At 51.9% G+C, this 27,702-nt stretch overlaps 8 protein-coding genes across 8 annotated transcripts; 4 read left to right on the top strand and 4 right to left on the bottom strand.

Moving 5' to 3' along the window:
* Nucleotides 1-286: 286 nt before the first annotated feature.
* Nucleotides 287-1,333, top strand: ASPACDRAFT_27179 (Zn(II)2Cys6 transcription factor domain-containing protein; the record flags this gene model as incomplete). The annotated part of the gene is made up of 3 exons (XM_020199476.1): nucleotides 287-394; nucleotides 454-551; nucleotides 631-1,333. 3 exons carry the CDS (start codon nucleotides 287-289, stop codon nucleotides 1,331-1,333), a joined length of 909 nt encoding a protein of 302 aa, XP_020056977.1.
* Nucleotides 1,334-4,998: 3,665 nt separating this feature from the next.
* Nucleotides 4,999-6,062, top strand: ASPACDRAFT_26907 (uncharacterized protein; the record flags this gene model as incomplete). The annotated part of the gene is made up of 2 exons (XM_020199456.1): nucleotides 4,999-5,498; nucleotides 5,564-6,062. 2 exons carry the CDS (start codon nucleotides 4,999-5,001, stop codon nucleotides 6,060-6,062), a joined length of 999 nt encoding a protein of 332 aa, XP_020056976.1.
* Nucleotides 6,063-8,557: 2,495 nt separating this feature from the next.
* ASPACDRAFT_42126 (nicotinate-nucleotide diphosphorylase (carboxylating)) lies at nucleotides 8,558-9,746 on the top strand (the record flags this gene model as incomplete). Its single annotated transcript, XM_020201050.1, has 3 exons — nucleotides 8,558-8,713; nucleotides 8,784-8,839; nucleotides 8,993-9,746. The coding sequence occupies 3 exons, from the start codon at nucleotides 8,558-8,560 to the stop codon at nucleotides 9,744-9,746; spliced, it is 966 nt and encodes a 321-aa protein (XP_020056975.1).
* Nucleotides 9,747-10,233: 487 nt separating this feature from the next.
* On the bottom strand, nucleotides 10,234-14,883 carry ASPACDRAFT_1867630 (putative anucleate primary sterigmata (ApsB); the record flags this gene model as incomplete). Its single annotated transcript, XM_020197904.1, has 2 exons — nucleotides 10,234-12,861; nucleotides 12,928-14,883. 2 exons carry the CDS (start codon nucleotides 14,881-14,883, stop codon nucleotides 10,234-10,236), a joined length of 4,584 nt encoding a protein of 1,527 aa, XP_020056974.1.
* A 695-nt stretch (nucleotides 14,884-15,578) lies between these two features.
* ASPACDRAFT_27103 (Sec7 domain protein) lies at nucleotides 15,579-19,996 on the bottom strand (the record flags this gene model as incomplete). The annotated part of the gene is made up of 2 exons (XM_020199468.1): nucleotides 15,579-17,434; nucleotides 17,494-19,996. The coding sequence occupies 2 exons, from the start codon at nucleotides 19,994-19,996 to the stop codon at nucleotides 15,579-15,581; spliced, it is 4,359 nt and encodes a 1,452-aa protein (XP_020056973.1).
* Nucleotides 19,997-22,210: 2,214 nt separating this feature from the next.
* ASPACDRAFT_27412 (unc-50 family protein) lies at nucleotides 22,211-23,415 on the top strand (the record flags this gene model as incomplete). The annotated part of the gene is made up of 4 exons (XM_020199492.1): nucleotides 22,211-22,320; nucleotides 22,453-22,556; nucleotides 22,698-23,035; nucleotides 23,104-23,415. 4 exons carry the CDS (start codon nucleotides 22,211-22,213, stop codon nucleotides 23,413-23,415), a joined length of 864 nt encoding a protein of 287 aa, XP_020056972.1.
* Nucleotides 23,416-23,938: 523 nt separating this feature from the next.
* On the bottom strand, nucleotides 23,939-24,989 carry ASPACDRAFT_59488 (PDGFA associated 1 family protein; the record flags this gene model as incomplete). Its single annotated transcript, XM_020203453.1, has 3 exons — nucleotides 23,939-24,665; nucleotides 24,744-24,882; nucleotides 24,944-24,989. 3 exons carry the CDS (start codon nucleotides 24,987-24,989, stop codon nucleotides 23,939-23,941), a joined length of 912 nt encoding a protein of 303 aa, XP_020056971.1.
* Nucleotides 24,990-25,374: 385 nt separating this feature from the next.
* On the bottom strand, nucleotides 25,375-27,212 carry ASPACDRAFT_77519 (putative MFS monocarboxylate transporter). The gene has a single exon (XM_020204977.1). It carries the CDS (start codon nucleotides 27,126-27,128, stop codon nucleotides 25,701-25,703), a length of 1,428 nt encoding a protein of 475 aa, XP_020056970.1. The 5' UTR covers nucleotides 27,129-27,212; the 3' UTR covers nucleotides 25,375-25,700.
* Between the last annotated feature and the right edge of the window lie 490 nt (nucleotides 27,213-27,702).

The following is a 27,702-nucleotide window of genomic DNA, read 5'->3' as shown; positions in this document are numbered from 1 at the left end:
CAGTTTCTCACAGGAGGAGAAGATAAGCAAACGACATTCTACTCACTTGACTACAAGACCCCACCTCCGGTCCCTGGCGCCGCTATCATCATCATCATCATCATCATCTCTCTCTTCTGCTCCTCCCCCTCTTTCTTCTATCTTTACCTACCTCCTCCACCTTCCTCTCCTTCCTGCGCTTTGCCATTCGACAAGCTCCGCCGAATAATCTATAATCACCCTATACATACATACATTCATACATACATACACCACTCCCATATATATCTATATACCCATACACACAATGACAGCGCGCCAATCGTCACCGACTTCAGACCATTTACATTCGGACGGCAATGTCCGTAAGAGGGTTTGCAAGGCCTGCGATCGGTGCAGACTGAAGAAATCCAAGGTAAGCTAAAGCCATGGCTCGACGCATCAGCTTCGGCCTGATGCACTGACCAGGTGCAGTGTGACGGAGCCAACCCATGTGGTCGGTGTAGGACGGACAATGCCATCTGTGTATTTGGCGAGCGGAAGAAGGCCCACGATAAAGTGTACCCCAAGGGGTGAGCGCGTTCCTTGGCATTGAGCTTTTAGTATGGAGTTAGTCGTGTTCGAACCATTGACTGACTCTTCGCCCGACAGATATGTTGAGATGCTCGAACAGCAACAAGCATGGCTTGTTCATGGACTTCAGGAGCTGTACCGACGAGCCACAGAAGGCGAAGGCTGGCCCGGCGAACCGTTGCAATGCGAACCAAACGGCCATCCGCTGACGCACGACTTACTCACTCGACTGGGGGCTCTGGATCAGACAAAAGGCGAGCGCTTCGAAGAGAACACGGAGGCCATGCAGCAAGAGCTGTGGACGCAAAATGCCGGGCACATGCAACGCCAAGATTCGTCAGATGGAAGCTCCGATAGCGCACAATCGCCCACTGTTCCCACTCGATTTTCGGATCCCTTTGCGCATCAAATACCACCCACCCCGACGACCTTCAGTGCATCTCGGGCACAGGGACCCACGATCAAGACCGAACCGCAGATGGCCCCCTCGAACCCGGCGTTCGCAGCTTCCATGTCTATGCAAGGCGTGGTCAACCCCTTGGCGCTTCAGACTCCGCAACAATGGCCCAGCAACAACTTCAGCTCTTTTGAGGATATCGATCTGATAGGTGCCTCGGACTACACGAACCTGTCCTTCGATGATCAGGTCTCCTCCCCGATGTTCAACCGTCAGATTCCCATGAGTTGCATGTTGACCTCATCGTATATGGACACGAAAAGCGATTACGAAGACATCAATCAATTTCTAAATGCGAACCCGCCTGAGATCGCGTCTACCTAAAGAGTTCCTTGAACATACCGCAATCTTGCCAAAGTTACGATTTGTTGGCGCGAGATGGAATTTCACCATCGTGACGTGACGCCTGTACAGTATACATGTATGACCTGTCCTTCCAAATGTCTCGCCTGGTGCTACTCCTATTCTTTTTTTCTCGACAACTACATGCGTTCTTAATCGATCGCGGCAGAGGGTGATTGGCAGAGTCTCATCCATGGGAAGTAGTTCACTGCTATCCTTTGGATTGAATTTTATGGGGAGTTATTCATCCTTCTTTCCTTCTTGTTCGGACTTTGGCGGATATTGTTTCTGAGTCTTGGGATTTGGATTGGACTGGGTGTTGGCATGGGTTTGTGGTGATGATGGTGTCTTGGGTGTTTTGGGTGATACTGGCGTTGGCGTTTCCAAAACAGTGGCTGGGCTTCTTGGACTGACTCCCCACCTGCATTTTTCTCCGAGTCAATTTTCCTTTTCTCTGCGCTGGTGTTTGAGTTCCGGGTATTAGATATATTGCACTCATTACCATTTCGTGCCCTATAAAGCGCCCGAATATATCTTATTATTGTGAGGTGAACCAACTAGGTACCGAGAAGTGACCGAACTTGGGCCTGGGGCAGGCAGTAGTAGAAAAATTGGACGGATGACGTTGAGACACCGCCCTGACTAAAACCGGCGGTGGAGGACGTCATTATTATTATTAGATGTCAGCCCGTTCTTATCTCCGTGGCTTCTCTCCGAATGTAATGAATCCAGCACAGCGCAGCACACAGCATTGATTCGTTCTTTCTCGACGGGGTAGTTACCAATGACCGAGTCATTAGGTGCAGACTAGCTAATTCTACGCCAAGCCGAAGGTTGCATCTAGATGCTGCTGTTCTGATGCAGATAGGGGCTCACGCCAGCTACGGAGGAGTACTGTACTGGTGGGTGCAGCGTTGAATCATGATGAGAAAAGCAAGAAAGAGAGGGTCCAGTCCCCACCAGCAATGCGACGGGAGCCGCTAACACCTGCCCAAAGTTTGGTTCTTGATGGAGCCTAGCCCAAGCGAACTCCTGGGAGAGATCTTGGCTTGACGGCTTCATCCATCTTCCAGCCTGTGTGTTTCGTCCCTCCGATCCCGAAACTGTCACAGACAGACCCGTAAAAGAAAAAAAAAGAAAGCTCAATCCACAATGCCGACCACCTGCTGGTGAGCACTGAAGCTGTTTGTACTGTATGTTACCCATATATCTATACATACGTGAACTACACCACTCATTACCGGCGATTGTACGGTGTACATACTTGCAAAAACCTTGTTTTGAAAACTTTTTACTGCCGAATTACGGAGGTCGCACCAGCTCCATAATCCATCCCAAAGTCCGTGATCCATGTGCATTAGACTATGCTGTTAGTCTGTTGGACTCTGACATCTTTTTTTTCCTGGACTACAATCTGATTTTGTCATTTCCACCTTGGGTCATTCTCCTTGCTCCTTACTCCATTAGGTTCTGCACCCACCTTCCAACCATCAAGGTTGCATACCTGGGTCCTTTGATGGACGCAGACCACCTTTGGAGCATTGGTCAAAAGTAGACGGGCCAATTGACTGCCAGGGCGTAAACGGGGATTGGAACCGGCATTGACAGCAAACACTTCCAGTAATTTTACTTTTTATCCACAGTAGATATTTAAGAAGTCTCTTTATGTCTGATGATCGGCTCACGACCTGTTCGGGACTTCTCAGTTGTCTGCCCTGGCCCCTTGGCAACCTCTTGCATAAAGCTTTGGATGTACTGTACTGTACGCACAAGCGCGCTCATGGAACGCAAAAGCGGCATCTCTTCTAGCCTTCGAGTCTGGGTCTCTACATGTCAGTATGTGGTAATGTAGAGGTCAATCGATTTTTGAATGTCGTCAGTGCCCCTGGGCCACTCAGGTACCATAATCAAAACTCAGGCTACTCCTGATCTTTAGTCTCACGACTGAAAATGAATGCCGTGAGATAAATAATGGAGTCGTGGAAACTGCCCACACAAAAGAAGTCAGAAAGGCAAAGAAAGGCCCGATGATATGTCCGACAGGGGCTCCAGTGGTGCACCGATTCCGCGATGGGGTCGGAGTTTACCGCTTTGGGCCGTGCCTAAACTCCCACTTTCCTGACTAATCCAGTCCCCGAACCGCTGGAAGCTTCCGAGAATCATTAATCAGCCTGGCTGGAGAAGTAGAAGAAATCGGAGGACTCGGCCTAGAACACCAAGACAACCCAAACTTTCGGGGTGAAGACGGGGCTCTAGGATAAGTGGATTCGCGATGAACCGCCTGAACATGTGTGTAACAAGTAACTTAGTTAACGGGTAAGGTACCAGTCTCACAGTCCTTCTTGCAGGCCATTTGACCGAATGAGGTGGGCTGAGCGATTAATATCTGCTGCCGCACGGGCCAACCGTATGTCGAGTCGGCAATCCGCAAACGCACATGTACAGTACGTACTGTAGGTAGTCAGAAGAGGGTAATGAGTCCCTCTTAATATCGAAAGTAGCGTATGCAGTGAGATTTCTATGTCTCAAGCAGGCGTCGCATAGCTTACCTGCTCGAGTACTCCAACAGAAAATCAAGTTGGCTACTGCCTACGTGTAGTAACAGGTAACCATTAACGTACTTTTGGTAGTTGTGCATGCATCTCTCTCATAGTGACTCAGCGGATGTGATCTCGGCACGGAATTCCACGCACTCCGTCATGACCGACCCGAGGCTCGCGTTTGGCCGCTCTGTGTGCTGAGCTCCTTCATATGTGCATGCTGCATGCAGTACATACAGTAAAGTACAGTACAGTACGCAGCGGGAAGATTGATGGGTGGATGGGTTGATAATACTTGTTTGATGCCGTACCGCATGATTCCTGCCGCAAGTGCTCTTGTCAAGCTCCATAGCTGCTCGTCACATACTCATAGTTGGTTATTTGTTTGCTGATTTGTTTGCTGATTTGTTTGCTGATTTGTTTGCTGATTTGTTTGCTGATTTGTTTGCTGATTTGTTTGCTGATTTGTTTGCTGATTTGTTTGCTGATTTGTTTGCTGATTTATTTATTAGATTATTTATTAGATTGTTTGCTCGATTGTTTGCTGGATTATTTACTGGTTTGCTTGCTGGTTTATTTGCTGGATTGTTTGCTGATTTATTGACTTGTTTGTTGATTTTTCTGCCTGGGGCACTCATTTCCCCGGAAGATTACCCAATGAAGGTGGTTTAGCCTAAATGTCTGGGCTCGGTGTCTGTCCATTTCCCCTCTCTTAAGTCTTTCACTTATCAAATACTAGCTCTATTCAAAATGACTTTCGTCATTCGTGGAGCAATTTATCCGATATGAGATGATTATAAGGAGGGGCTAATGTTCTCTCAGGCCCAGCGAGTCCTCACTTTCCATTGAGCAATTTTGAGCCACAGGGTCTCACTCGCCGTACTTACTTCGTACCCGCCAAGTCGAGCGTCGGGGAAAACAGGCAATTGCGGGGTAAACAATTGTGGGTGAATTTCCGAAACCCCCTTTCAACTGACTTGCTTCCATCTCGTGGACCCTGATAAGCTTATACGTGTCCCAATCTTTTGTTTTATCAAGTTGACCTTCGCCCTGACTAGCAACAATTACTGCCGAAAGTCTACCTAATCGCCGGAAAATAATAACAAAATGGGTGACCATACCTCCGTCAAGTTTACCTCTCTGGGCGCCATCATTCAGGAATTCAACGTGGGCGGTCAAAACATAGTCCAGGGATTCACAACCCAGAAGCTATACGAGGAACACAATAGTCCCTGGTTCGGTGCCAACATTGGCCGGGTGGCCAATCGGATCAAGGACGGAATCATCCGCAACCTCAATGGCCGTGAATATCAGCTGGAGCAGAACGATGCCCCCAACGCCCTGCATGGTGGTAGTCAAGGCTGGGGCCGACGCAACTTCGAGGGCCCGACCGTCCTCCAGCGGCATGGCAAGGAAACCCTGCTTTATACCTATCGGAGTCTTCATAACGAGGCCGGGTACCCGGGTACGGTGGACTTGAAGGTCTTCTACACGGTCAGCGAGGAGAAGGAGGGTAACATCACCCGATCCGTGCTGGATATCGAATATGAGGCCGAGTTGGTGGGCGATGAGTGCGAGGAGACCGTCATCAACCTGACCAACCACAGGTATGCAGGCATTATGTGCTGTCCATTGAGTCCACTTGATCTGACCAACTTGTGCGGGAGCATAGCTATTTTAACCTAGGGAGCGGCGCAACCACCGAAGGGACTATCGCCAAGCTGTCTACACAAGATTACCTGCCTCTTGAGGGTGGGATCCCTCGCGGCCCGATCGAACCCTATCCCAGCCAGGTGACGAAAGAGTTCACCTTCGGGCCCGAGAATCAATTTGACGATATCTTCGTTATGGAGCGCGAGATCGCCCGGGTGCCACTCGATACACGCGGACGGCCCCTCCAGCTGCAGGCCGAATTCCGCCACCCGGACTCGCGTCTTAACCTGCAGGTGTATAGCACGGAGCCTGCCTTCCAATTCTACACGGGACAAGGCATCGACGTGCCGGCCACGGAAGGGAACCCGAGCCGCGGGCCATTTGCCGGGTTTTGCATCGAGCCTAGTCGCTTTGTCAACGCGATCAACGAACCAGCTTGGCGGCACACAGTGGTCCTGAAGAAGGGAGCTCAGTACGGCAGCAAGATCACCTATAAGGCATGGAGAGACCCGCGCTGAACTGCCGCGGCAATGGCGATTGAACGAACGGGGTTTAGGTTCGATGGTCAGCCAGACCACTGATCGGTTGATTGATTGTCGCTATTGACCTCTGACTGGGGGGTAGATTTGCACTTGGGCCTTGGATCTCGGCATCTTACACTCCGATCAGTGCCTGTCTGTACACGTAACGAGTAATTTGTCCTCAAGTGCGGAACAATTTCCGCTCACTTTCTCACAATGGGAATAAAAAATTTTTCTTGTTCAAGCTGCGTTGGCCGACATCCCTGGCTTTTGGTGCTTGTGTGTGCCGATTTACCCTTTATCACCGTGATATGTATCCGAAGCAGCGTGGGTCTAGAAGAATGGATCTCTGTAGTGGGAACCCGACTCCACCAGACCTGAGCAACAATGGAAGAAGGAAAGACCGGGCGAAAAGGCCTCAGGAGAGGCCAAAATTTCCATCTTCCCATCATTTGGAGGAAGAATATTACTAGCTTCAATGGCACGCCTATACGATCTACAGTCGAACCATTGTGAGTTAGCCTACTCCCGTCAAATAATACTCAACACGGGAAGAAAGTCGTGGTAGGAAAATTTGTTTGACATTTCTGAAACCTGAGAGGCTCTCTCGGCCCCTCGGAGCTCTCGCAGTCTCGCTCTTTCTTTTCCAGTGGGGGGTGCACATTTGTCGATAGGATGGGATGGATCATGGGACAGGGAAAAAAAATCGCTCAGTCGAGGCGCCAAGATATTCTGGAATCTCGCTAGAAGCAATGATTAGTTAGCCGGGAGGTGAGAGGCTGATTGATGGTTGATGGCAGAGACTTCGACTTTTTCTTGCATGCGCCATGCCATGGTGCTGGGTCGAGCATCATGTCTACACTCAGTAACTACTAGGTAGGGTGATGAGATTCACTTCTCATGTTCGATTTTGATACAAGTATGTACAGGCTCGTCGCAGCAAAGAAATCATCTATTCCGTACAATACAATACTGTACAAATATGTGAAGAACATTGGTATTGTTATTGCATCTCGAATGCAAAAAAACTGCAAGTGCTTCCGGAAATACGGATGCTAGAGGGGACTGTACGGTACGGACAGTACAGTAACTTTCCTTCGGAGGCCGAAAGAGCGGGAGACGGAAACAATCCAGTCCCGGGCAAAAGCTTGGCGTGTGGATCAGCCTTACTTAAGCTGAACTGCGCATTTCCCAAGTTATACCAGTTATGTACTGTACAAAGCGAACTTCGCTGCTCTAACTACACACAACTGGCCAAGTCATTCCAGACTACTGACTGCCATCTAATTATCACACGACCCCGTGCAGCTTGGAGTGAGAATACCGCATGGTCCTCTTCACGGCCTGACCACAGTGCATAACCCCGTAGTATGCACTTGCACAACCCACAGCTCCATCCGCCCGCGACCTGAGGAATCTGGCATTTATTGACTACAAACTGAACCTAGTTTACCCCACATAAGCGTATTCAGGGCGGAGGACAGACCCGGTGAGTTGTTGGCGCTGATCCCTGACTCCAGCCATAAGTTATGCAATGTACAACAAGCGCGCAGCATAATTTATGTGGTCTTAAGAGTGAGCTCATCCTCTCGACATATCGTGATGTACGTACAGTACTAGGCTACTTGCAGCAATCTAAGTTGGTGTAAGAAAAGGATTATTTACATCTGTGTACAAATGCGGGTCCAAGAGTTCCTTGAGGACGAGACAGCCCATCGACCCGTGCCTTTCTTATTCACTGTCTTTTTTTTCTTTTTTTTGATGACAATCTTGCTGCCTAAGAACTAGCAATGGGAAGTCGATTTCAACTAACGAGTGGCTCTTGACGTCAGCAACTGTTTACAGCTCCTATGCAGCGCAGCAGTGTGAGAATTGACACTTGTCAACTCACTCATGAGTTGTCAGAGCATTGAGCTCTTGTATCACTAATCCGAAGGGCGTCAAAGCCCCCTCTTTTTTCCATTTCTTTTGTTCGTCTTGTGTTGACAGATGTCATCATCTCTCGCGCTGGGAGCTCCGTGCTGGGAGCTTGGTGCAAGGAAGGATCCACGGGGTCGACGTAGCAACCTCGTGTTCGTATTCGAAGTTAGACAGGCGTACGAGAGCAGAGGTAGAACATCTTGAGATAGTACTATGTATTTAGTTCGTATACTGTCATCCCCTTACACGTTTTGGGAATATTGGTCTCCAAGGACGGAGTATTGTATTCGTACATGAGCATGAGTACATTAACCAACGTTAGTTGATCGTCAGATTGATTATATAAGTCCTGACTCATCCTCCTACCCCTCCACCCTCGCTCCTTCCCCGGAAGCACCCGACGAAATTGCTTGCCCCGCGTGGGGGGTTTCGTTGACAACGACAACTTCCTTCCTCCTGCCTCTCCTGCATCTCCTGCATCTTCTTCCACCTTTCCTCATCAACAAAACCATACCTCCCCTCCCATCCCCTTACATACTCAATTTTACTTAGACACCAGACTGAAGACACCAATGGCTGCCAAATACGGTGATCTCAGTCATCTCCTTCCCGGGAACTACAAACGCCTCATCAGCGCTTGGTTGGAAGAGGATTGTCCCAGCTTCGACTATGGCGGCTTCGTCGTCGGGGAATCCGAGGGCGAGGCCCGTCTACTAGGCAAGAGCAAAGTATGTTGTCAACTCCCCTTCCTCCTTCCCCTTCCTGTTTCTTGTCAACTGACTTACGCCCCTGGTCTAGGGTATCATTGCAGGTGTTCCGTTCTTCAATGAAGTCTTTGCGCAACTTGGATGCACGTACGTCAAACCCTCCTCCTCCTCCTCCTCCTCCCCCTCCCTCTCCTCTCTCCCAACCGACGAAGCCCCCATTTCACCCAACTCCACAAGACACAACCATAATCGACAAGAACCCACTAATGATCACCCCAAAAATTGAACCAAATGCAACAGAGTAGAGTGGCATCTTCCCGAAGGCTCCCTCACCACCACCTCATCAGCATCCACCACCGACCCTATCAAAACCCACTGCGCCACCGTCCGCGGTCCCATCCGTAAGATCCTCCTCGGCGAGCGCGTCGCCCTGAACATTCTCGCCCGCTGCTCCGGCATTGCCACCAAATCCGCCGCCTTGGTCGCCGCCGTCCGCGCCCAGGGCTGGACCGGCACCCTGGCCGGCACCCGCAAGACCACCCCGGGCTTCCGCGTCGTCGAGAAGTACGGCATCCTGGTGGGCGGCGCCGACCCCCACCGCCATGACCTGAGCGCCATGACGATGCTGAAGGATAATCACGTCTGGGCCTGTGCCAACAATCGGGCCGCGGCGGACGGCGGGGTGGAGGACGGCGGAGCCTCGTCGATTGCGGCCGCTATCCCGCGCGCCGTCGACGCCGCAAAGGCCGTAGGGGGCTTCGCGACCAAGGTGGAGGTCGAGGTGCGGGATCTCGAGGAGGCGAATGCTGCGATCGCCGCCGGGGCGGACGTGATCATGCTGGACAATTTCACGCCGGAGGGTGTGCGCGAGGCTGCGAGGCAGCTCAAGTCGGATTGGGCGGGTAAGCGGAAGTTTTTAATTGAGGTCAGTGGCGGGTTGACGGAGGAAAATGCCGCGCTGTATGCTTGTCCCGACGTCGACATCTTGTCCACTAGCTCGATTCACCAGGGTACCGGCATCGTGGACTTCTCTTTGAAGGTCTCCTTGCGGTGAGTTGGTTGCGGTCGGTGCCCGAGTGTTGCGACGCTGGGAGTGGGGAGGTTAGGATCTTACGATGCTACGTTGTACTGTATATCTTTGTAGACTGGGACTAACGATTTATGTCTCGATTGTCTTTTGTTCTTACGGGCCAGACTTCTTGCACCTTCAATCGGTCAAAAATCTTTCAATCACGTCCCCCTCTTCACTTTCTGCCGGCCACCTTCTCTGGTTCAACTTTGCTTCAAAGAAACAGAGCTCCACGTGTCTAGATCATGCGCCAACAAAGAAATAAGATCCAAAATCAAGAGAGAGAGAGAGGGTATCTGGTACACACACGCAGAGAGGACCGGAGCAATATACAACATCGCTATCAACAGGCTGGGGTGAATGAGCAGAAAATTTGCAAGGGGGGAATAATAAACAAGATAACAATGGATGATCGTTCAAGAAAGGAAGGGGATGCGGGACACTGGAAAGGGACGGCCGGCAGCAAGCAAACCTACACCTCGATATCAACGTAGATGCCCTCCTCCCCACTCGAACTCGGCTCGTCGTCGCGATGGCGCTCGTACCCGTCACTCGTGCCGGGATCAGAACTATCGAGCCGCCGTTGAGCTGGCATGCGCATATGGGTGCTGCCATCGCCATCGAGCGACGATGTCCTAGTCGACACGTCGTGATGTAGACGCCGTCTCTCCAGCTGAGCGCGCAGTCGCTGGTTCTCTGCGTCCCGCTCCTCGAGACGCTTCCGCGCCCCGCTGCGGTCCAAGATCCGAGCTTCCCGTTCGGCTTTGAGTCTCTTCTCCAGTTCACGCAGCCGCTGGATCCACCTCTCACTATTGGCGGGGTCGGCCGCGAGCTGATGGGGGCGCGAGCCGTGTACGAGGGCACCGTCTGTGGCCTCGGCCAACGTCGATCCCCGACTGCGCGAATGAGACTGTAGCAGATTAAGCTCGGCCTTCAGGAGCCGGTTTTCTCCACGGAGCTTAGCGATCTCCGGAGACACTCCGGACAGGCTGCGGTTGTGTTGCTGCGCGCGCATGTTCATCATCGATTCTTCCAGACGATCCAGTTTCTTGACTCGCAGGCTGAAAGTGTGTTCTAAAGACTGATACTGTTTGGCTAAATCGCGCTCAACGCCCTTGATACGAGCCTTGAACCCCAGAACCACGTTCTCCAGGGTTTTGACAGCAAGTAGAAGGTTGCGGCTGAAGCCGGGCCAAAATAGGATATTCCCGATGACTTCCTGGCTAGGCAGATTGCCATTGATCAGGCTGTTGGAGTGGGCCCAATCCGGCCCGCACATCGAGGACAGACGCTTCCAAATCGCTAAGAGCATAGCGTTCCTCTCGCTTAGCTGGTCCTTGAACTGTTGTTCAATAGTCGTGAAGCGCTTTCGATCTTGATTCCGTGCATTTTCAAGGTCTGAAATGCGCGAGTTGTTCTGCGTGATGGTCCGAGACGCCTGGTGATGTGATTTGAGGGCCTGATCGAATGACTGCTTGTCGGCGCGGCGAGCCTGGCGTTCACGATCAAGAAGCTCGGCCAATTTACGTGACTCCAGACCATGGCTCTCCAGTAGCGCATCCCGGTTTCGCAACAACGACTCCTTCTCGTCGAGCTTGGAGCGGGTACTCTCAAGTTCCAGGGCAGTCGATTCGAGTTCCTTCTGCAGTTTCATGATGTTGGAAATGAGGCTAGAGCGACTGCCGGTCAGATCGCCCAGTGTTTCACGCAGGTTGTTCTCCAAGTCCATCAGCCGCTCTCTCCACGTATTCGTGTCGATCTCCTGTGCTGAGAGGCTTTTCCTCAGCTTGCGCGCCTCTTCCTTAGCTGTGGACGCTTCACGATTGAGCTCATTGATAATGCGCTGGACTTCTTGTTTCTCCTTGTTGCCCACAACTTCCCGCTGGTGTCGCTCCTCGGCCAGACGCTCTTCTAGCTCCTTAGTTTTGTCCTTTTCACTCTGAAGTGCCAGCCTGTATGTCTTGAGCTCTGACTCGAGGTCTCCAATCCTGATCTTATCGCCGTCCTGCTCTTCCCTTAGGAACGCAATCTCGTTTTGACTCGACTCAATTTGAACCGTTAGTCGCTGAACCTTGGTGTTTGACTCGTACAGACTCTTCCCCAGCGATTCCATCTCACGGTTGCAATCTTCCAGTTCCTGCTGAACAGCCTTATATCGCTGTAGGTTGTTCTGCGCATCCTCCTCCAGCCGAATGATACCTTCACTTGCCGAACGCATTTCGGCCTGCAAAGCTCTTAGGTTTTCATCTTGAACCCTGAGCTCCTCGTTCAACTGTTGACACTCTTCGACCTTCTGATCTAATTCCTCTCCAACAGTGTCTATCTCCTCCTGGGCTTCGGACCTCAGATGTTGGAAAGCCTCGTTGCGTTCCTCGGCCAAATGCAAGGCCTGGTCACGTTCCTGCAAGGCCTGATCGCGCTCCTGAGTCAGAGTCTCGATTTCTTCATCTGCTTGGTCTACATCTGCTTGGTAAGCCTTGTCAACAGCCTCCAATTCTCGAAGATACTCCTCAGCTTGCTCACGAACAGCCTGGTTATCGAGTTTTAGGGCCGAGACCTGGTCACGCAATTCCCCAATCCGCACTTCTAAGTCTTCTCGCTCTGCTTCGTCGCCTGGAGATTGACCTGTCCCATCACTAGCACGGGACGAAGGCCTACCATGAGCTCGGGATGCCGAGCGATCGAAGATACTATCGCCCGCCACTGATCGACTACCGTCGCGGCGCTGGCCTAACTTTAGTTCTTCAATCTCCTGGTATAGACGCTCTTTCTCCCGATTCCGAGATGTAAGCATCGAGGTTTGCGCGCTCACTTCCTTCCTTAACTCTGCATTCTCCTGTTTCAGGAGCTCCAATTCCATGACCAGTGTGGAACTGGAGGAACTCCCAGTATTAGCATTTCGAACGAAATCTCTTTCAGAAGCGGCTGAGTATGAGGCCACCGATCCAACCCAGTCCCGCTGCCCAGGCCGCGCGGAGGCCAGTGGGAAGCTCATCGTCTCGGTCCTCAGGCGCAAGGCCTCCTCCCGTAATCTCTTGTTCTCCTCCTCGGCTTGTTCACGTGCTGCGGCCTCGGCCTCGAGCATGTCCTTCCACATATCCTGGAGTTCGAAACGTCAGTAGGGTTGACCTCGAAGAAGCTGCTCGCAAGGTGAACATGGACTGACCCTTTCTTCCCTTGCTCCCACGTCGGATCCCATGGGCCTTCCCTCACTCCTTCCATCGCTGAGTGATTTCACCATCTCAGCAAGTCTTCTCTTCTCGCTCTCACGCACGATACTTTCTGACCTGAACCTCTCAATCTCTAGCTCATAGGTTTCTATCCGTTCCCTCAGGAACAGTATCTCTTCGTCCTGTGCTGCATCTCGGTCTTCATCTTCGGAGCCGTCAGGGTCGTGATTAACCATGGATTCTTTGTCTGATTGCTGATCCTTTAGCTGTTTTTCAAGCTCACGGACTTTCCGCTTCAGGTTCTGGCTGTCTTTCTGTAATTTCAACTTATCTGATTTCAGCTCGACATTCTCGGAAATCATCTCTTTGATACCTTCCTCAGAGCGCCGGTTCAAGGCCTCGTTCAAAAAGTGGATTCTCATCTTCAGATCGAAATTCTCTTTCGAGAGACGGTCGATGGTACTACTTTGCTCCTTGAGAGTCATGGTACGACCACTCTTTGCAAAGCCGGGAGTGGTGCTTGTACGTTTGTCTGGGGACAGTGCACGGCTGCCATAATCCTCCCTAAATTGCTTGACGAATGTGCTTGGGATCTGAACATCTTTGATGCGTTCGGCGATAGCTGTATCCGTGGGGAAGCTGTTGTTGCGGTGTTTAGCCTTCGGTGTTATTGGCTCTGCAGCTTCTTGGGCACTCGATTGCTCAGATACATGATTTCCAGGCTGATGGGTGTGGTGGTGTTGGGAAGATGATCCTGGGCGCGACCTTGAGGGCCCGTCTTCCTCGTTGAGAGTGTGGAGACCCCCTTCTATAGTTCCACTGGGTCCTTTACGGTCAAAGACGTTATCATCGCTGTAACTAGAAATGCCTGAAGCCATGCTGCCCAAGCTCACCGACCGGGCTAGGGTGTTGCGCTGTCCGGCTTGGATGCTACTCGTCATGCCAGGTGCTGCACCGCCCGATTGAAGGGCATAATCAGCACCCAATGTCGCATCGCTATTTGTTATCTCTGTGCCGGTGCTTGTTACCGATGAGTATGAAAGCCGATGTGCCGACTGGCGGCTGGCTAGATACTTTGGCCTACTACTTCTGCGACTGCTTGCGCGCGAGATCGCTTCTGCGTCCCCGCCGCTGTTCTCTTGGAAGAACCTCGACGGCCCAGGTGATAAGTTGGGCGGCTCGCTGCGAGAGTTCTGCCCTATGGACTGCAGCAACTGGTTAGGCTCGGGTTTGGAAGAGTGCTCTCTTCGAATAGCGTCTATAGAGATTTGGTTGGCATCTCGAGGATCTTCCAGGGAGGCGGTCGGATTCCTGTTGGCTGTCCTAAGAGCTGCCGCCGCCGAGGGCGACGAGTATGTTCCCTCAATTTGGGTCGTAGTATTGTCGGCGTGCTGCTCGGATGAAGCCGCGGATGTCGCGTCCATGCCTTCATCGTCAGCCTCTTCAGGACGCGGGCTAGGACGCGGGCTAGGGGTTTGCGGAATCGGAACCTCGTCGCCGACCGATGTAATGTCAACATTTGACTCATCCGTTACCAGAAAGGATAACTGAGAATTTTCCGGACCGGAAGGACCACGGCCACTGCCGCGATGCGCCTCAACTATCGATGTATCATCAGCACGGACGGTTCGATTTATTGCTGTGGCTTGAATGGTCGAAGGGTCAGGTAAAAAACTTGACTCCATGTCCATCAGTCGTTTCCGCATTTCATTCTCCTGGAGAAAGGTCTGGTCCTCGGCACGATCGTGATCGCCATCCTCGCTCGACAGGAGTAGGCTACTGTCGTCATTATCGGGCAAAGGGGGCAGAGAAAGGTTCGTATCGTCGGGTTCTTGCTGTCGCGCGGAAGATGTATCAGTCGCAGGGTTGGGTCGACTGATTATATCAGATGGTGCTTTGTCAGTGTCAGTGCCAATGCGATCAGCTTCGCCGCCTGAGCCGATTGTATCCATGGTGTTCTGAGTGCAGATTCCCCCACACTTTTGGAGGGGGGGGGGACTTGGAACTTCAGATTGGTGGACGTGATCGCATAAGATTTCGTGATAAGTTGTAGAGAGCTGCTATTGTAAGGTACATAGGAGTGAAGCAGTCCCAGTAGGAACAGGAGCGAGGAAATGGAAGGTTGGCTAGGCGCGGAGCAGTTGGAAAGTGTAGGTTGGGACCAGATGATGCGTCGTCGGTCACAACGGGATGTGTTAACCTATGTGTTGTATTTACTGTTTGGGTGGTGAATTGACACCTTAGGCTGCCAACGCCGGGTCCAGCAACCGCGGCAGCAACCGCGGTAGCAACAGGGAAGGTAGTTTATCATGCCCAGTGGCAGATACTGTATGTACTGTACATTTACAATATCCTGAGCAGTTGAGGAGTAGATCTACCGATTTGATTCTAAGCAACTAGGTAGAATTACCAGCATGAGAGAAAAAGCCGGGGGGGAGAAACAAAATTGGACAGCAGCGACAAGAAAACACCAATGAAGGTAAAAGAATAAAGGCAGATGAGGAGATCAAGAGTGCAAAAGAACACGGCTTCCAAAACGACTGGAATGCATGACTACTAAGCAACTGCAAGGAAATAAGGGTATAATGAAAAACATGAGCTTGGGGGTCACAAGCAGAAGGAGCCAAAAATGAACAGGAAGCCCCAATCACTCCTCTGCCGCAGTCTCTTCGCGGGCTGCATAGATTCTATTCTTCTGTTCCAGTGCGCTCGACAACGAATCGATATATGTGCGAAATTTCACTATTTCACGCAAGAGGTATGAAGACTTTCGCTCCCAATTGGCCAACGCCTTAGAAGCATTGGGGTGGCGAGGTGAAAACGCTAGGATCATGGCAGAGCGGAGTTCATTGTGCCGCTGGAGCTCGTCTTCAACATTCTTGACATACGCCTGCAAAGCTTTCAGTTGGTCAGCCTCGGGAAGGGCCGAGGCCACCATGCTTTGCTGGGGAGGGGCCCAGTCGCTAATGAGGACCCGATCGGCTGGTAACCGAGGTCGAATGCCCTGTTGATCAAGCGAGCTCCGGATCGAACTTTGGATGCTAGGTCGAGCCCCGGATGAGGACGGTGGCGTCCGACTGCTCTCGGCCGTGATGAGAGCGCTGTTGATGACGGCATCACTCCAGCCGTACTCGATATTACTGATCCCACCGATCAAGGGTTCCTTTGATAATCTGGCGCTCCAATAGTTGGCACTCGATACAAATTCGCGCACAATCTCCGGGGTTCCCACTTGGAAAAGATGTACAGCACCGGTTGGGAGGCTTAGCGCCCAAACATGGGGACGAGATTTGGAGTAGCCGGGAGGTGGGAGCGCACTGGCGATGGTCTGGCGGAGGAGAAATTTCCATGTCTCTTCGGCGTTCTCAGTCCAGTTTCCGCCTCCCACCACGACACCCCCCGGGTGACGCTGTTTAGGCTTCTGCCGGGCGCCTTTGACCGAGGCATTGAAAGAGAAAAGGCGCATCCAGCCCTGCTGAATGACCGCAAAGCACTCGTTCCAATTGCGATCCTTCGCCCTCTTATCAACTGAGTCCAGGTGGTGTTTATGCTTCAGGCTGCCTTCCTTGGCCCAAGGGGCGCCGGCAAGTTGTAGAGTTTCGTCCTCCAAAAGCGGGGTATCCCTCTCAGCATCCTCGATGCTTGTGATTGAATGGGCCGAATCTTCACGGATAATGGCTTGACTCAAGGCGTTGGCGAAGCCTATCGACTGTTGATAGTCCCCGCGCGGAAAGTCTGACCCAAATGAATCCACTGATGCCGAAGTCAACTTTCCGGAGGAGTACTTACTCCAAGTACTTGATGCGGAAGGACTCCAGAGCGATGCCTGATCGTCCAAGCTGGTCCGACTAGATCCCATGGTAGACGGAGGATATAGCCTCGCTCGCGAACGAGGTTTTGATGACCACCGCGCAGTCCCATAGCGGGAATCTGCAGAGCGACCACGAGGATAGATGTCAGAGCCACTTCTGCTCACAGTGCTGGGACTTCGGCGGAGCCCACTAGTATAAGGGCCAAGCAAGTTGTTGGCTGAAGACCGCGGCCCTTCTCTCTCTGTTGAAGCGCCGTGAAGAGGAAGCTTCTGTTTCTGGATCGAGGAATAAAAGTCCCGGAGAACAGCCTCGACCTGTTGTTCCCATAGCCTCATCGACCCAATGAAAGGCGTGTTGACAAGCGGGCCAGTCTCGTTATCAGCATCAGTTGTAATCTTCGCAGATAGATCAGTCCGAGACAATCGGTTGACTAGTTTTGCCGGTTGATTAAGCGGCCTATCCATGCTCGCAAAACGCCGGTCATGATCGTCGGTGGGTGACATCGGATCTTGTGTCGAGACTCTCGATTTACCATTGAGACTTTCGTCAGGGGCGGCTTCGGCAGCCACGCGATGGATCGTGGGCATCGTATTCCGAACAAACTGAGTCTTAGTCATCTTCTGCTCGATGTCGGCAAGATGTAGGTCAGTGTTCAACAGGAGGAGAGAGTAACAGATTGTGTGCACAACATCTAGAGCGATACCATTAGTCCAGCCATGGCGCTCAATTGCGGAATTGGGCTGAACCTACCTGCAGCTTTGAAGCTATGGCGCGGGTTACACGCACACCACCTTGTGGAAAAAGCATCCAAGACTCTATCCACTTGCTGAGTCTCACCCTTCAACACCAGCCGAGTACAAAGACTTCGCAGGGCTGCCAGGATGTTGAGGTTGGACCAGTCGAAAAGTTCCATGTATGCGTTGCGTATCGAAGCACGGTCGGGATCCCCAAGCCAGGCGGCGGCAGGCTCGTTCCCGACCACTTGCTCCTGACCTTCGAACAACATCCTGGCTTGCTCCCGGTCGGAATCTGTTGGTTCGTCACCAACGGGACCCTTGGAACTATGAGGCTCCTCTCTGAGGGGATCTATACGTTTTGGCTCAATTGACATTGCGGTGGGAGCTTCTGAAGCCGTATAGTAGTTCGAAACTTCCGAAGTCGAAACCCGTGGGGACTCATTCAAGCCAGCCGCAGCGGCAGACGTATTCCTCCGCATTTCATTATCCCTGCACACATCTGAAGGGAAGGATTCGTGGGCTTCTTTCAACTTCGGTGGATTCTGAAGAGCGATATCATCAAGGTTCTCTTCAGGGACGGCACCTGTCTGAGAGAAGCTTTCAACCACAGGCGAAAGCGAGGAGCCGGGTAACTCCTCAGGTTTCAGCTTTGTTTGAAGAGTACTAGCACCAGAACCGTTATCTACGTCGTTACTGTTCGAGTCCACTCCCTTTCCACGCCATGGGTGCTCCGGTTCTTGCTGCTGATCGGCAGGGTGATTCGGATCCAAGCCGCCCGATCTGACGATGGTCGACGCCTCATCTCCACTGCTGGTGAGGCCAAGTGATGATGCCTCCGGAGCGCTGCTCGGTGGAACCGTCGGGTAAAGGCTGTATTTGGCCTTTGAAGGACTCTGGGTTGCTGTGACTAAACTCCCTCTCTGATTTTGCGTCGGCGAACCTCCCAGGTTTTGGGCCTCCGCGGCTGGGCGCCGGTCCAAGGGTCTACTGCCGGGGTCTGCAGTGGAAGAAGGGTTCATCCCTTTCCCTATACTGCTAACCGAGATAGCCTCCGGTTTGGCCGGTTCCAGTACGCGGAGATGGCCGCTGAGCTCCGGGGGAAAGACAATAGGGGGAGGAGCACTTTCAGCAACAGACCTCTTGCGCCGACGGAAGAAGGAAGACTTCTTGGTCACTACCTGGTGCGTTCCTCCTTCGCGGTGCGAGTTGATTCCTGCTGCACTATTCTTGAGTGGCTGTCTCCAACTCTTGGCGTTCGGCCCAAATCCGCTGGGATCCTTGTGGTCGTTTTCTTGGGCGAAGACGTGGTCGGAAGGGTGGTACTCGCTTGAAATGGCGGTCGACACCTTTGAGGAGCCAAACACACGCCGGAAGAACCCTGGCCGTTCCTTAGCTGCTGGAGCGGGGTCGGGTGGCGCGGGGAAGATCGGCTTGTTGAAGGAAATGGTTGGGCTCGGCGCGGGCGGGTCGAGCGATGCAGGGATCGTCGGCGGAAGTTCGAGTCCGCTCTCCCCGAGGTTGGCCAAATCTGAATGGTGACTCCGGACCGTCGCCGTGCCCAGATTTTCCGGTCGAGCCTTTCGACTGTTGTTCGACCGCGGCGATTTGACGCTGTTCCGGCGCGATGCCACGGGTGTCGTCCTTGACTGCTGGGGTTTAGAGGTGCCTGCATATTCAGCCTGCGGAGACGAGTGGAATTTACTTGGTCCACCGGGGACGCTTGGAGTCGGCGCTGCATCAAGCCCTCCATACGACGAGGAGTCCAAGTCAAAGACAAGATCTGGAAATGAGATGAATGGCTGTCTTGTGCCGAAGTCTAAGCTCGCAGAACGCCTCTCGCCGGCCGCGTCCAGTCGTCCCATTTGCATTGAAGTAAGATCCGTGGGGGACGAGGAACTGCCTCGATTTCCATTCCGAGACGCTCGAACGTTCGCTGGGGACGCAATGTTCGAATTGGTCCTATAATCGTACAGCTGACCACGGGAGCCGGTTCCTTCGCGACTGCGAGTGCTGCCGTATCTTCGTAGGCTGGCATGATAGTTCGAGCTGCTGTTGCTTCGACGGCTTCTCGCCGGTTGTGTTGCATAACGGCCAGTGCTGTCATCGTACGTGCATTCTACCTCCGAGGACACGGAGGAAGAGAAAGTGTGGCCTCGATAGCGGCGTTGCGCGATCGACTCTGGCGAACCGTTGCCGCACAAGTCGGCCTCAAACACCGAATTGAATAAGCGATAATCATCCAGCAGAGAGCCCGAAGCAAACTGATCCAACGACAGGAGCATGTTATCCACAATTGAGGTGCGGGCTGCATGTTTCGGCGATAGCGACAAGTCATGTGGGTCGCGCTCGTCGCCCGATTCATTGCTGTCGTTGGCATTATCAGCTGGATTGAAGTCGTCCAGAAAGGTCTCCCGTACGGAAGGTCGTGGGTGGGTTCCCCTTCTCGCGGCTCTTCGATCGCTTGGTTCGAACGGAGGGGTTTGAGGGGGTGAACTGCTTGCGTGCTGCGGAGGCATTGTGCGACTATGGAAACGAGAGGTTCTGTTCATCGAAGAGGACTTCTGCGAATGGCCGGGGTTCGTGGCATTAATGCGAAGCGAGCGACGGGGCCTAGAAAGAACGTAAAGTGGAAGGGAAAAGAGAAGACAGGAGATCAAAAAGAGCAGGGCCTGTGCCCAGTCGTGGAAGCGAGACAGAGCGTCCGTTTTGGAGCTATTGGTCGGTGGATTACTGGGCGTCACCGTTCGCCTTGAGGGGCTTCGAAGCCCTGACTGACCCTTCTCCTGATCTCAAGAATGTGACGGGAGCCAATTCGCGGACATTAGATAAGCGGCATAGCAATGGCCGTCGCCGTCATCGAAGCACAGTGTAGGTCAAAATTTACCACCAGCTGAACATCGCGTGAGAGATAGAAAGAGAAGTGAATTGATGGTGTAGGGGGGGGGAGGAGGGAGGAGGGGCCGTGTGCTGCAATTGGATTGCGTGATGATTAAAAGCAAGCTATATCGATCCTTCTATGTTCCTTCAATCATCAGTCAAGGTGAAAGAATGAGAGATTGATCGACGTGGAGTCGGAGAGACGTGTGAAGGGAAAGGGGATTTCATGAATCGGGGAAGAGAGAGTGGAAAGTGTATGACAAGCAATAGGTCGAGGAAACGGAGACCGCGATCAAGACGACCCAAGGGATATGGAAAGTCAAACAAAACCCAAGCCTGGAGACGGGCGCCGGAAACCTTCTTGAGGTGAGAGTGGGTGTGGGGGTGGAGAGAGTGAACTGGCCACGAGGATCGCGAACGCTGGATGGAAGAGGAGGAAGGATAAATTGGAAAATTGGAAGGAAGTTAACAGTACTCCGTACCTGGTAGGTACTGTACCTCGTAAGCTACTCACCTCGAATGCATGTTAGTTAATGCATGCGCAAGCGTCTTGATCAAACACCGGAAATTGTGGTCGACCCAGGATGGTCATTTGAAAGAGTCAGGGACCCTGCAGGGCAAGATGGAGGGAGAGAGAAAAAAGGAAGAGGAAGAAACAAATGAAAGAACAAACATACTCCGTACCTTATGATTGAACAACAGAAAACTCAACCTAACCAGAATAATGTACTAATTGGAATAGTCTAATGGTCGCTGCTAGTGTCGGATCTGAAGACCCTCTAGCAGTTCAGGGGGCCACTTTATCACTTTATCACCTTATCACTTTATCACTTTATCGGCGGCTGCAGCCACCGATTCAAGTACTTTACGGAGTACTGTCTGTATCCACAAGTCATCCTGTTATAGTTGTAGTTTTTGAGATAAACTGTAGCATGAATGAGTAGACTTATTTATGTGCACTACCCCCGTAAGCCCATGAAACTAACTATTCCGTGCAGCCTTCGTATTGACTTGGGCCTTTTTTAGAGCACCAGGAAAAATGATACGTCTCACCTGTTTTGGGAGTAATGAGGCGCCATTCTGTATCACCATCAGTCTGGAAGACTGGTCAAATGTCAAATGCCCTTCCAAGATCATTCGATTCCCTAACCAAATCTGTCAACATCGGTTTCAGAAGCCATGCCTTCCAGACTTTCCTGACTCGTTCAAGGTCAGTCAATTGGTCTTTATGTTGCTAGGCAGTCTAAGGTAATCAACATGAACGTAAGATATCCTACAGTGTTCATAGTATGTACTGGACTGTACATCCCTTCAAGCATTGTACGCAGATCCAATCCCACGTGGCAGAAGTGGCCTGTGTTCTGTATATAGACACAGTCTATAGAGGACCTAGTGTAAGTTATCCATGATAACTTGACAGGGAGTATGTATATTGTAGTAGTATAATGCTAATTTCAGTAGGTTTGAGTAGTGAGTGCATATACCATACCTTGTAACGGGGTCCAAATTCCTCCGCAGCAAGAGGACCCCAGATGATGACATAACATCCATGCGTTGTTTCCAACTATCGAAGGAGCTCCATCATCTGCTTCTCTTCTCCTTCCTCCTCCTCCTCCTCCTCCTCCTCCTCCTCCTCCTCCTCCCCCTCTTCACATTTATCCTCCTCCTCCTTCTTCCTCACCAGTGTCAGCTCAAGATTTGCTGTGGCTCAACCAGCTTTTCCTCTGGAGCGGGTCTCACGTTCAATTTGCATGAGTCTCATTCCTCTTAAGTGGTGTTGTCCCCCGACTTGGGACCCCCCTCCCCCCCCCCATCATCTCTCCTTCTTCCTTCCTTCGTCCACTTTCTGAAAGATGAACCCTCATATATCTGTTCCCCGTCAACATGCCAGTCCATTGAATTTCGGCGGCACTACGCCTGCCAGCCGTAGATCCAGTATACGGATGCCGCGCTTCTTTAAAAGGTAGGCGTTTCAACTCGGACTGGGAGCCTTCGGTACGCGGCGTACAGCCCGGCGTGGAGCATCCAGGACGATCTTTATCAACATCCTCGGCCTATAGCTGATCATACCCCTCCCTTCTTCTTTGTGGATTAGGCTATTCAAGTTCCCGCAGATGGATTTCGAGATGGCGATTTGGGAGATGACCTCTCTGTTGATTGCGCCCAAGAAAGTTTTCAAGTCAATATACTACCATGTACGTTATATCTGTTTCCAGACCACAGAAAATGTTGATTGTCTACTAACTCCCTGTCTGGCTCAAAGAAACGTAGGTTGTCTGGAATATACGTATTCTGCATGTCTGACCAGGTTGCCGTGGTGAGGAACTGACCGATTTCCAGAAACGAAGAATACCTGGCATCGCCCGGATCCATCTTTCACCTACCTGCTCTCCTTCTTCCTCCTTCTCACAGCCCTCGCGTGGGGCCTCGCCTATGCGCCGTCGTTTGGGTCCATTGTTCGGCTGTCTCTGATTTTCATCTTCGTTCATTTCATCGGGTCCTCGCTTCTGGTCTCGACGTTAGGATATCTCATGATTCCCCGCCTATTCGGCCCTGATGGCGCCGCAGCCTCCCTCACTGGATTTCGAGGTAGTCGTGGTCGGCGGCGTGGCGCGGCGCAGGGCTTGTTCACGCAGCCTGGTGAAAAGGACCAGCTGGAGTTTGGCTACTGCTTTGATGTAAGTCACATCAACCTGTCTTATGGCCCAGGATTTTGAGCAGAGAAACTAAATCTCGCAAATCTCAGGTATCGAATCGGGCATACTTTCCCCTTTATCTGCATCTTTATGTTGTGCAGTTTCTTCTTCTGCCACTGCTCACCCGCAGTCCAAGCAATTTCCTGGCTACTTTCCTCGGCAACACGCTCTACCTGTCTGCACTGACATATTACACCTATATTACATTCTTGGGATACAATGCCCTTCCCTTCTTGCACAACACCGAAGTACTCTTGCTCCCTATCCTAGCATTCGCGATCTTGTGGCTTGTCAGCCTAGTCGCCGGATGGAGCCTGGTCATGCAAGGTCGGATCCTGGAGGTCTTGGTCTGGGGTGCATAAGCACTGCCTTGTGCTCGAGTTGGTGCTTGAGCTGCTCCCCTCAAGAGCATCTCCTCTTCACTACCATAACTGCAATGTATGTAAGTCTTGAAATTTTTTGCTCAGCGCCGGCGTATATGTCATCTTGTGTTAGTGCTGCAATTACTCGGTCAGTCGTGGACCACTGATTTATGATAATATATTTGGCCTTCTCGTTTCATATAGGAGGACCCAGATTCCAGGCTGAAGGATTTGCAAGGTATTTTATCTGACAACCTAGTGGTAATGGATGTGAAAATCCGTCCCACCTGTTAGTTGAAACAGAAGTACTTTCGTACTGTACAGCATATCTTCTGGATAGATATAATGCATGATTTTATGTCATGTGTGTGGCTCTGTATTTCTGCCAAGGACTTGATAGAGAAGACTAGAAGGGAAAGTAAGGCCAATCATGATTCCACAACCTGTACAGAATCAAGGTATATGACGTGCACCAGCGGCAGCGGGAACTAAAGTCAAATTGGAGATGTCTATTGCGTGGCGATTACTTTCTCTTTGGCACACCTTTCTTCTTCCCACCCTTGGCAGCCTGCAGCTTGGCATCTCGTTCGGCGGCGCGCAGCTTCGCAAGCTCGACCTTCTCCTCTTTCTCAGCTTCCTTGCGCAGGCGATCAGCCTCACGCTGTTCGCGAACGATCGCCAAACGAGCCAAGTCGGAGCGAGCCTCCTCTGTCTTACCCTCAGCATGAAGCTTCAAGTAGCGTTGTCGCGCCTGATGAGCCTCAATCGCCTCACGCTCCCGCCGCGACAACTGTGATAGATCGCCTTCCGGCTTTTGCGCGTCTTCGTGGTTGTCGCTGAGCTGGGAGCGCGATTTGGCCGTGTGGTTAGGATTGGCTGGTAGATCGTCGTCATCGTCGTCGGTGTCGTTGCCTGATCCGTCCGAGTTCGAAGGGGGTAGGTCACCCGGTTGAGCGGCAGTGTGCATCCGGCGAGCCTGAGCAGCCTGCTTTTTCGCTTTGGCAGCCGCACGCCGCTCCTCACGGGTCATTTCGGTGGTACCGCTGCTGCTCGCAGCGGGTATGGAAGACGGACCGGGTCGGGCGCCGTGGGAAGGTTCGTTATCATCATTGTCGGAGGACTCTTCGGAGCCTGAATCAGAAGATTCCTCCTCCTCGGAAGAGGAGAGATTGTTCTCCTCGGGATCCTGCGATGTGGTCTCGGAATTAGTGGGGCTGGGATTTGGAGAGTTGGTTACAATGGGAGGGGGTCTTGTATAGAACGTTCAGGGGTGCAGTGAGCCCAGATTAGAATAGGAGTGTCCGGAAAAAAAGAAAAGGCATACGAACCCTCCAAAGGCCAACAGGGTTTCCATCTTTGTCAATGGGTTGAACATCACGACTGAAATGTTTTCCACCTGTTCGATGTGTGCGCAGGGAAATTGCACCAGGTCAGTCGCGGCCAGTATCCTTCTCTTGTGGTGTGATCCTGATGAGGGGAAGTCCGCTTCATTCACTCTCAGAATTTGGTGTTCGGCTTTTGCACGTACCTCCTCGCGAAGGTTTGGAAAACTTTCCGCGACCGCGGGGTGCCATGGTGCGTGAGGAATGAAGGAGGAAGTTGTTGTGCTTTGCGCCGTAGTGGAGGAGGGGGAGAGGTGGTGGCGAGGAGACAGAGAGTGTGAGTGTGTGTGTGTGTTAGTGAAGGAGTTGGCGGAGGGGGGGAGGGAGGGAGGGAGGGAGGAATGAAGATGAAGTGAAGTTGAAGAGCAGTCGGCCAGTCACGCTCTGTAGCTCTCGCGGAAGAAAAGGCGGGGGAGGGGGATAGAGATCGGTGGACTTAAAATTTTGCTTTGGGCTCCGAATACAGTATGTACTGTATTGTACTATACTGTATCATCAGATACTCGATACTGCGTAGTTATATATAACGTCAATGTCTCATGTTCTATCCAAGTTAACTACTGGTACTCCAACGAGCACTATATATCTTCATATATGTCCTACCTGTGTATAATATACTTACATTATAGACGAGTCCAGTACTTACTTTTGTATCGCACACTGTTTCAACCCCCTCCTCTCCAAGAAACCTCTTCACACATTGTAATCATCGTGGTATTCGGTAGTTAACTTAACTGGTTAGTTAGTTAACTATGTTGAGGCTCACCTAGCCCATATTGATGATTGATTCTTCTTCTCGGTTTAACTTCCTTCTCCCTCCTTCCTCCCTTTTTGAGTTCATGAATCATTTTCAAGCGCGTTGCCAGGACAGACCTAATTTGCTTGTGCGCGCTGCAATCAAAGTCAACGTGCCCGCCAAGATGGCACTTCCCATGAACATCTGTGCATATATTGTCCGCCGTCCCGATCTACCAGAGCTCCTGCGATAGGCGTGCCAATGAGGGCGGCCACTGCCACCACACTCAATACCATCCCCATGCGAACTCCTGTCTTCTTTAAGTCGGTCGTCAATGTACTTAATGTGGCGGGGAACAAGGATTGGATGCCGGCCGCTGCAAGCCCATAGAAGGCACTGAAAGCGTACAGACCTCTATAGCTCCCTACCACCGCCCAGCAATAGGCCACGACCCCAGTTATCAGGCTGAAGGGGATGAGCATATTCAACGGACCTGTGTACCAGTCCGCCAGTAGGTTGGGGATCAAGCGACCCACCAGGCCCACCCCGTTCATCACCAGGAGCACATCAGTCGAGGTAGGCTCCGAGACGCCGACGATATCTTGCGCAAAGCTGCTGATATAGAAGAATCCCACGTAAAGGCCCCAAAAGTTCAGGAACATTCCCAGCGTAAAGAGCGCATAGGAACTCTCTCGGAAGGCTTTCAATTCGATCAGTGGCCCACTACGACGGGGCGGCAGCCTTTGCTGAAGAAAGATCAAGCAAGGTGTCAACGTGGCTAGCGAAATGAAGCCCAACGTTCGCACCGTCCATCCGTACCCAATTTGGGGTAGAAGCCGCATGACTACTGCCGGAAAGACCAGCCCTCCTGTGGCCGATCCCGAGGCTGTTATGCCAATCGCGATGGCTCGCTTCTTGGTAAAATACGTCGGAATCAAAGCAATAGTCGGGCAAAACATGAGCCCGCAGCCAATCCCTTGGCCGATCCCCTGTGCCAGAAACAGTTGCCAGTACCGAGTGCACAGGGAAGTCATGAAGATGCAAAATAGCTCGAGTATGGCCCCGAGAATCAGGATGACCTTGAAGTATCCGGCGTCGGTGGCACGTCCCGAGAGAGTCCCAATGAAGAACAGTAGAAAGATCTGAATACTGCCAACCCAGGATATATCAGAGGGCGGCCGCTTCAGGGTCTGGGTATAGTAGTCTTGAAAAACGCCAAAGCTGTTGATATAGCCCCAAGTATTGAAGATAACAAAATGGGCTAGGGCCACTTGGAACCATGCGCCGAAGCCGCCGTCCGGAGGGGGGCCCAAGTCCTTTCCTGATTCCCTCGTCCGAACGAGTGTCAAACTTCGAGTGGTCAAGGCCCCGAAATTGCTCACACTTGTTGGGGTCTTGGACAGCTCCTTCGGCCGTGGGGTGTCGATAGCATTTTCCTCATCTCCCACTTGATCTCTACCTCTATAGAGGACAGATTGATTGGGAGACTGAGGAACATTAGAGCTCTCCTCTTGGGGGATCCTCTTGCCGGCTCCATGCGCTGGACTGATTGGATCGACGCTGCACGGTAGTTGTGACGTTGTCTTCATAGCCATTTTATAAGTTACCGTGGGGATATTCTAATCAGTAATATGATTCAGGTTCACAATCTGTATCGAACCTCCTAGAAGGCTGGCGAAGCACACAACACCACGTCCGTGAGGGGTAGAAACATCATAAGGAGATGCGGACAGAACTAAGAGACATAAGTTACCTGTAGGAGGGGTAAACCAGTCAGTTCAGTGCGGACGGAGTATAGGCCGAGATCCCCGGATTGTGGAGAACAGGGCGTCTTTCCCTGCCGGGTCTCGTTCGCACAGAAGACCGAATCGGGCCAAGACAACAATATGATTCCTCGGCTATGCAGCGTCGACGAGTCGTGGGTTTTAAAACGGCATTTCTGTGTTCTCTCTATATTCTTCGGAGCGCACGATACTTTTAGACAACGACAACGACAACATAAAAAGGAATATGAAGGGGCAGCGCGTCATCTTCGCTTCGGCCATCTATAAAGCAGTTCAAGAAGGAAATAGTATCAACGGCTATTAGATTCAAAAGCGAAGAGAGAACGGGCCCTCGGTCCAGAGCTGCCGCAAAAGAAGAACTCAAGAACGCTCCTCTCCATGGCCG

This window comes from Aspergillus aculeatus, assembly GCF_001890905.1.
Source record: "Aspergillus aculeatus ATCC 16872 unplaced genomic scaffold ASPACscaffold_6, whole genome shotgun sequence".
NCBI classification, from domain to species: Eukaryota; Fungi; Ascomycota; class Eurotiomycetes; order Eurotiales; family Aspergillaceae; genus Aspergillus; species Aspergillus aculeatus.
The sequence above is the reverse complement of the archived record's forward strand: the minus strand, read 5'-3'. Positions and strand labels throughout refer to the sequence as shown.

Excerpts from the sequence above, each read along its gene's own strand:
- ASPACDRAFT_77519 (XM_020204977.1), bottom strand. The coding sequence starts at position 27,128 with ATGGCTATGAAGACAACGTCACAACTACCGTGCAGCGTCGATCCAATC.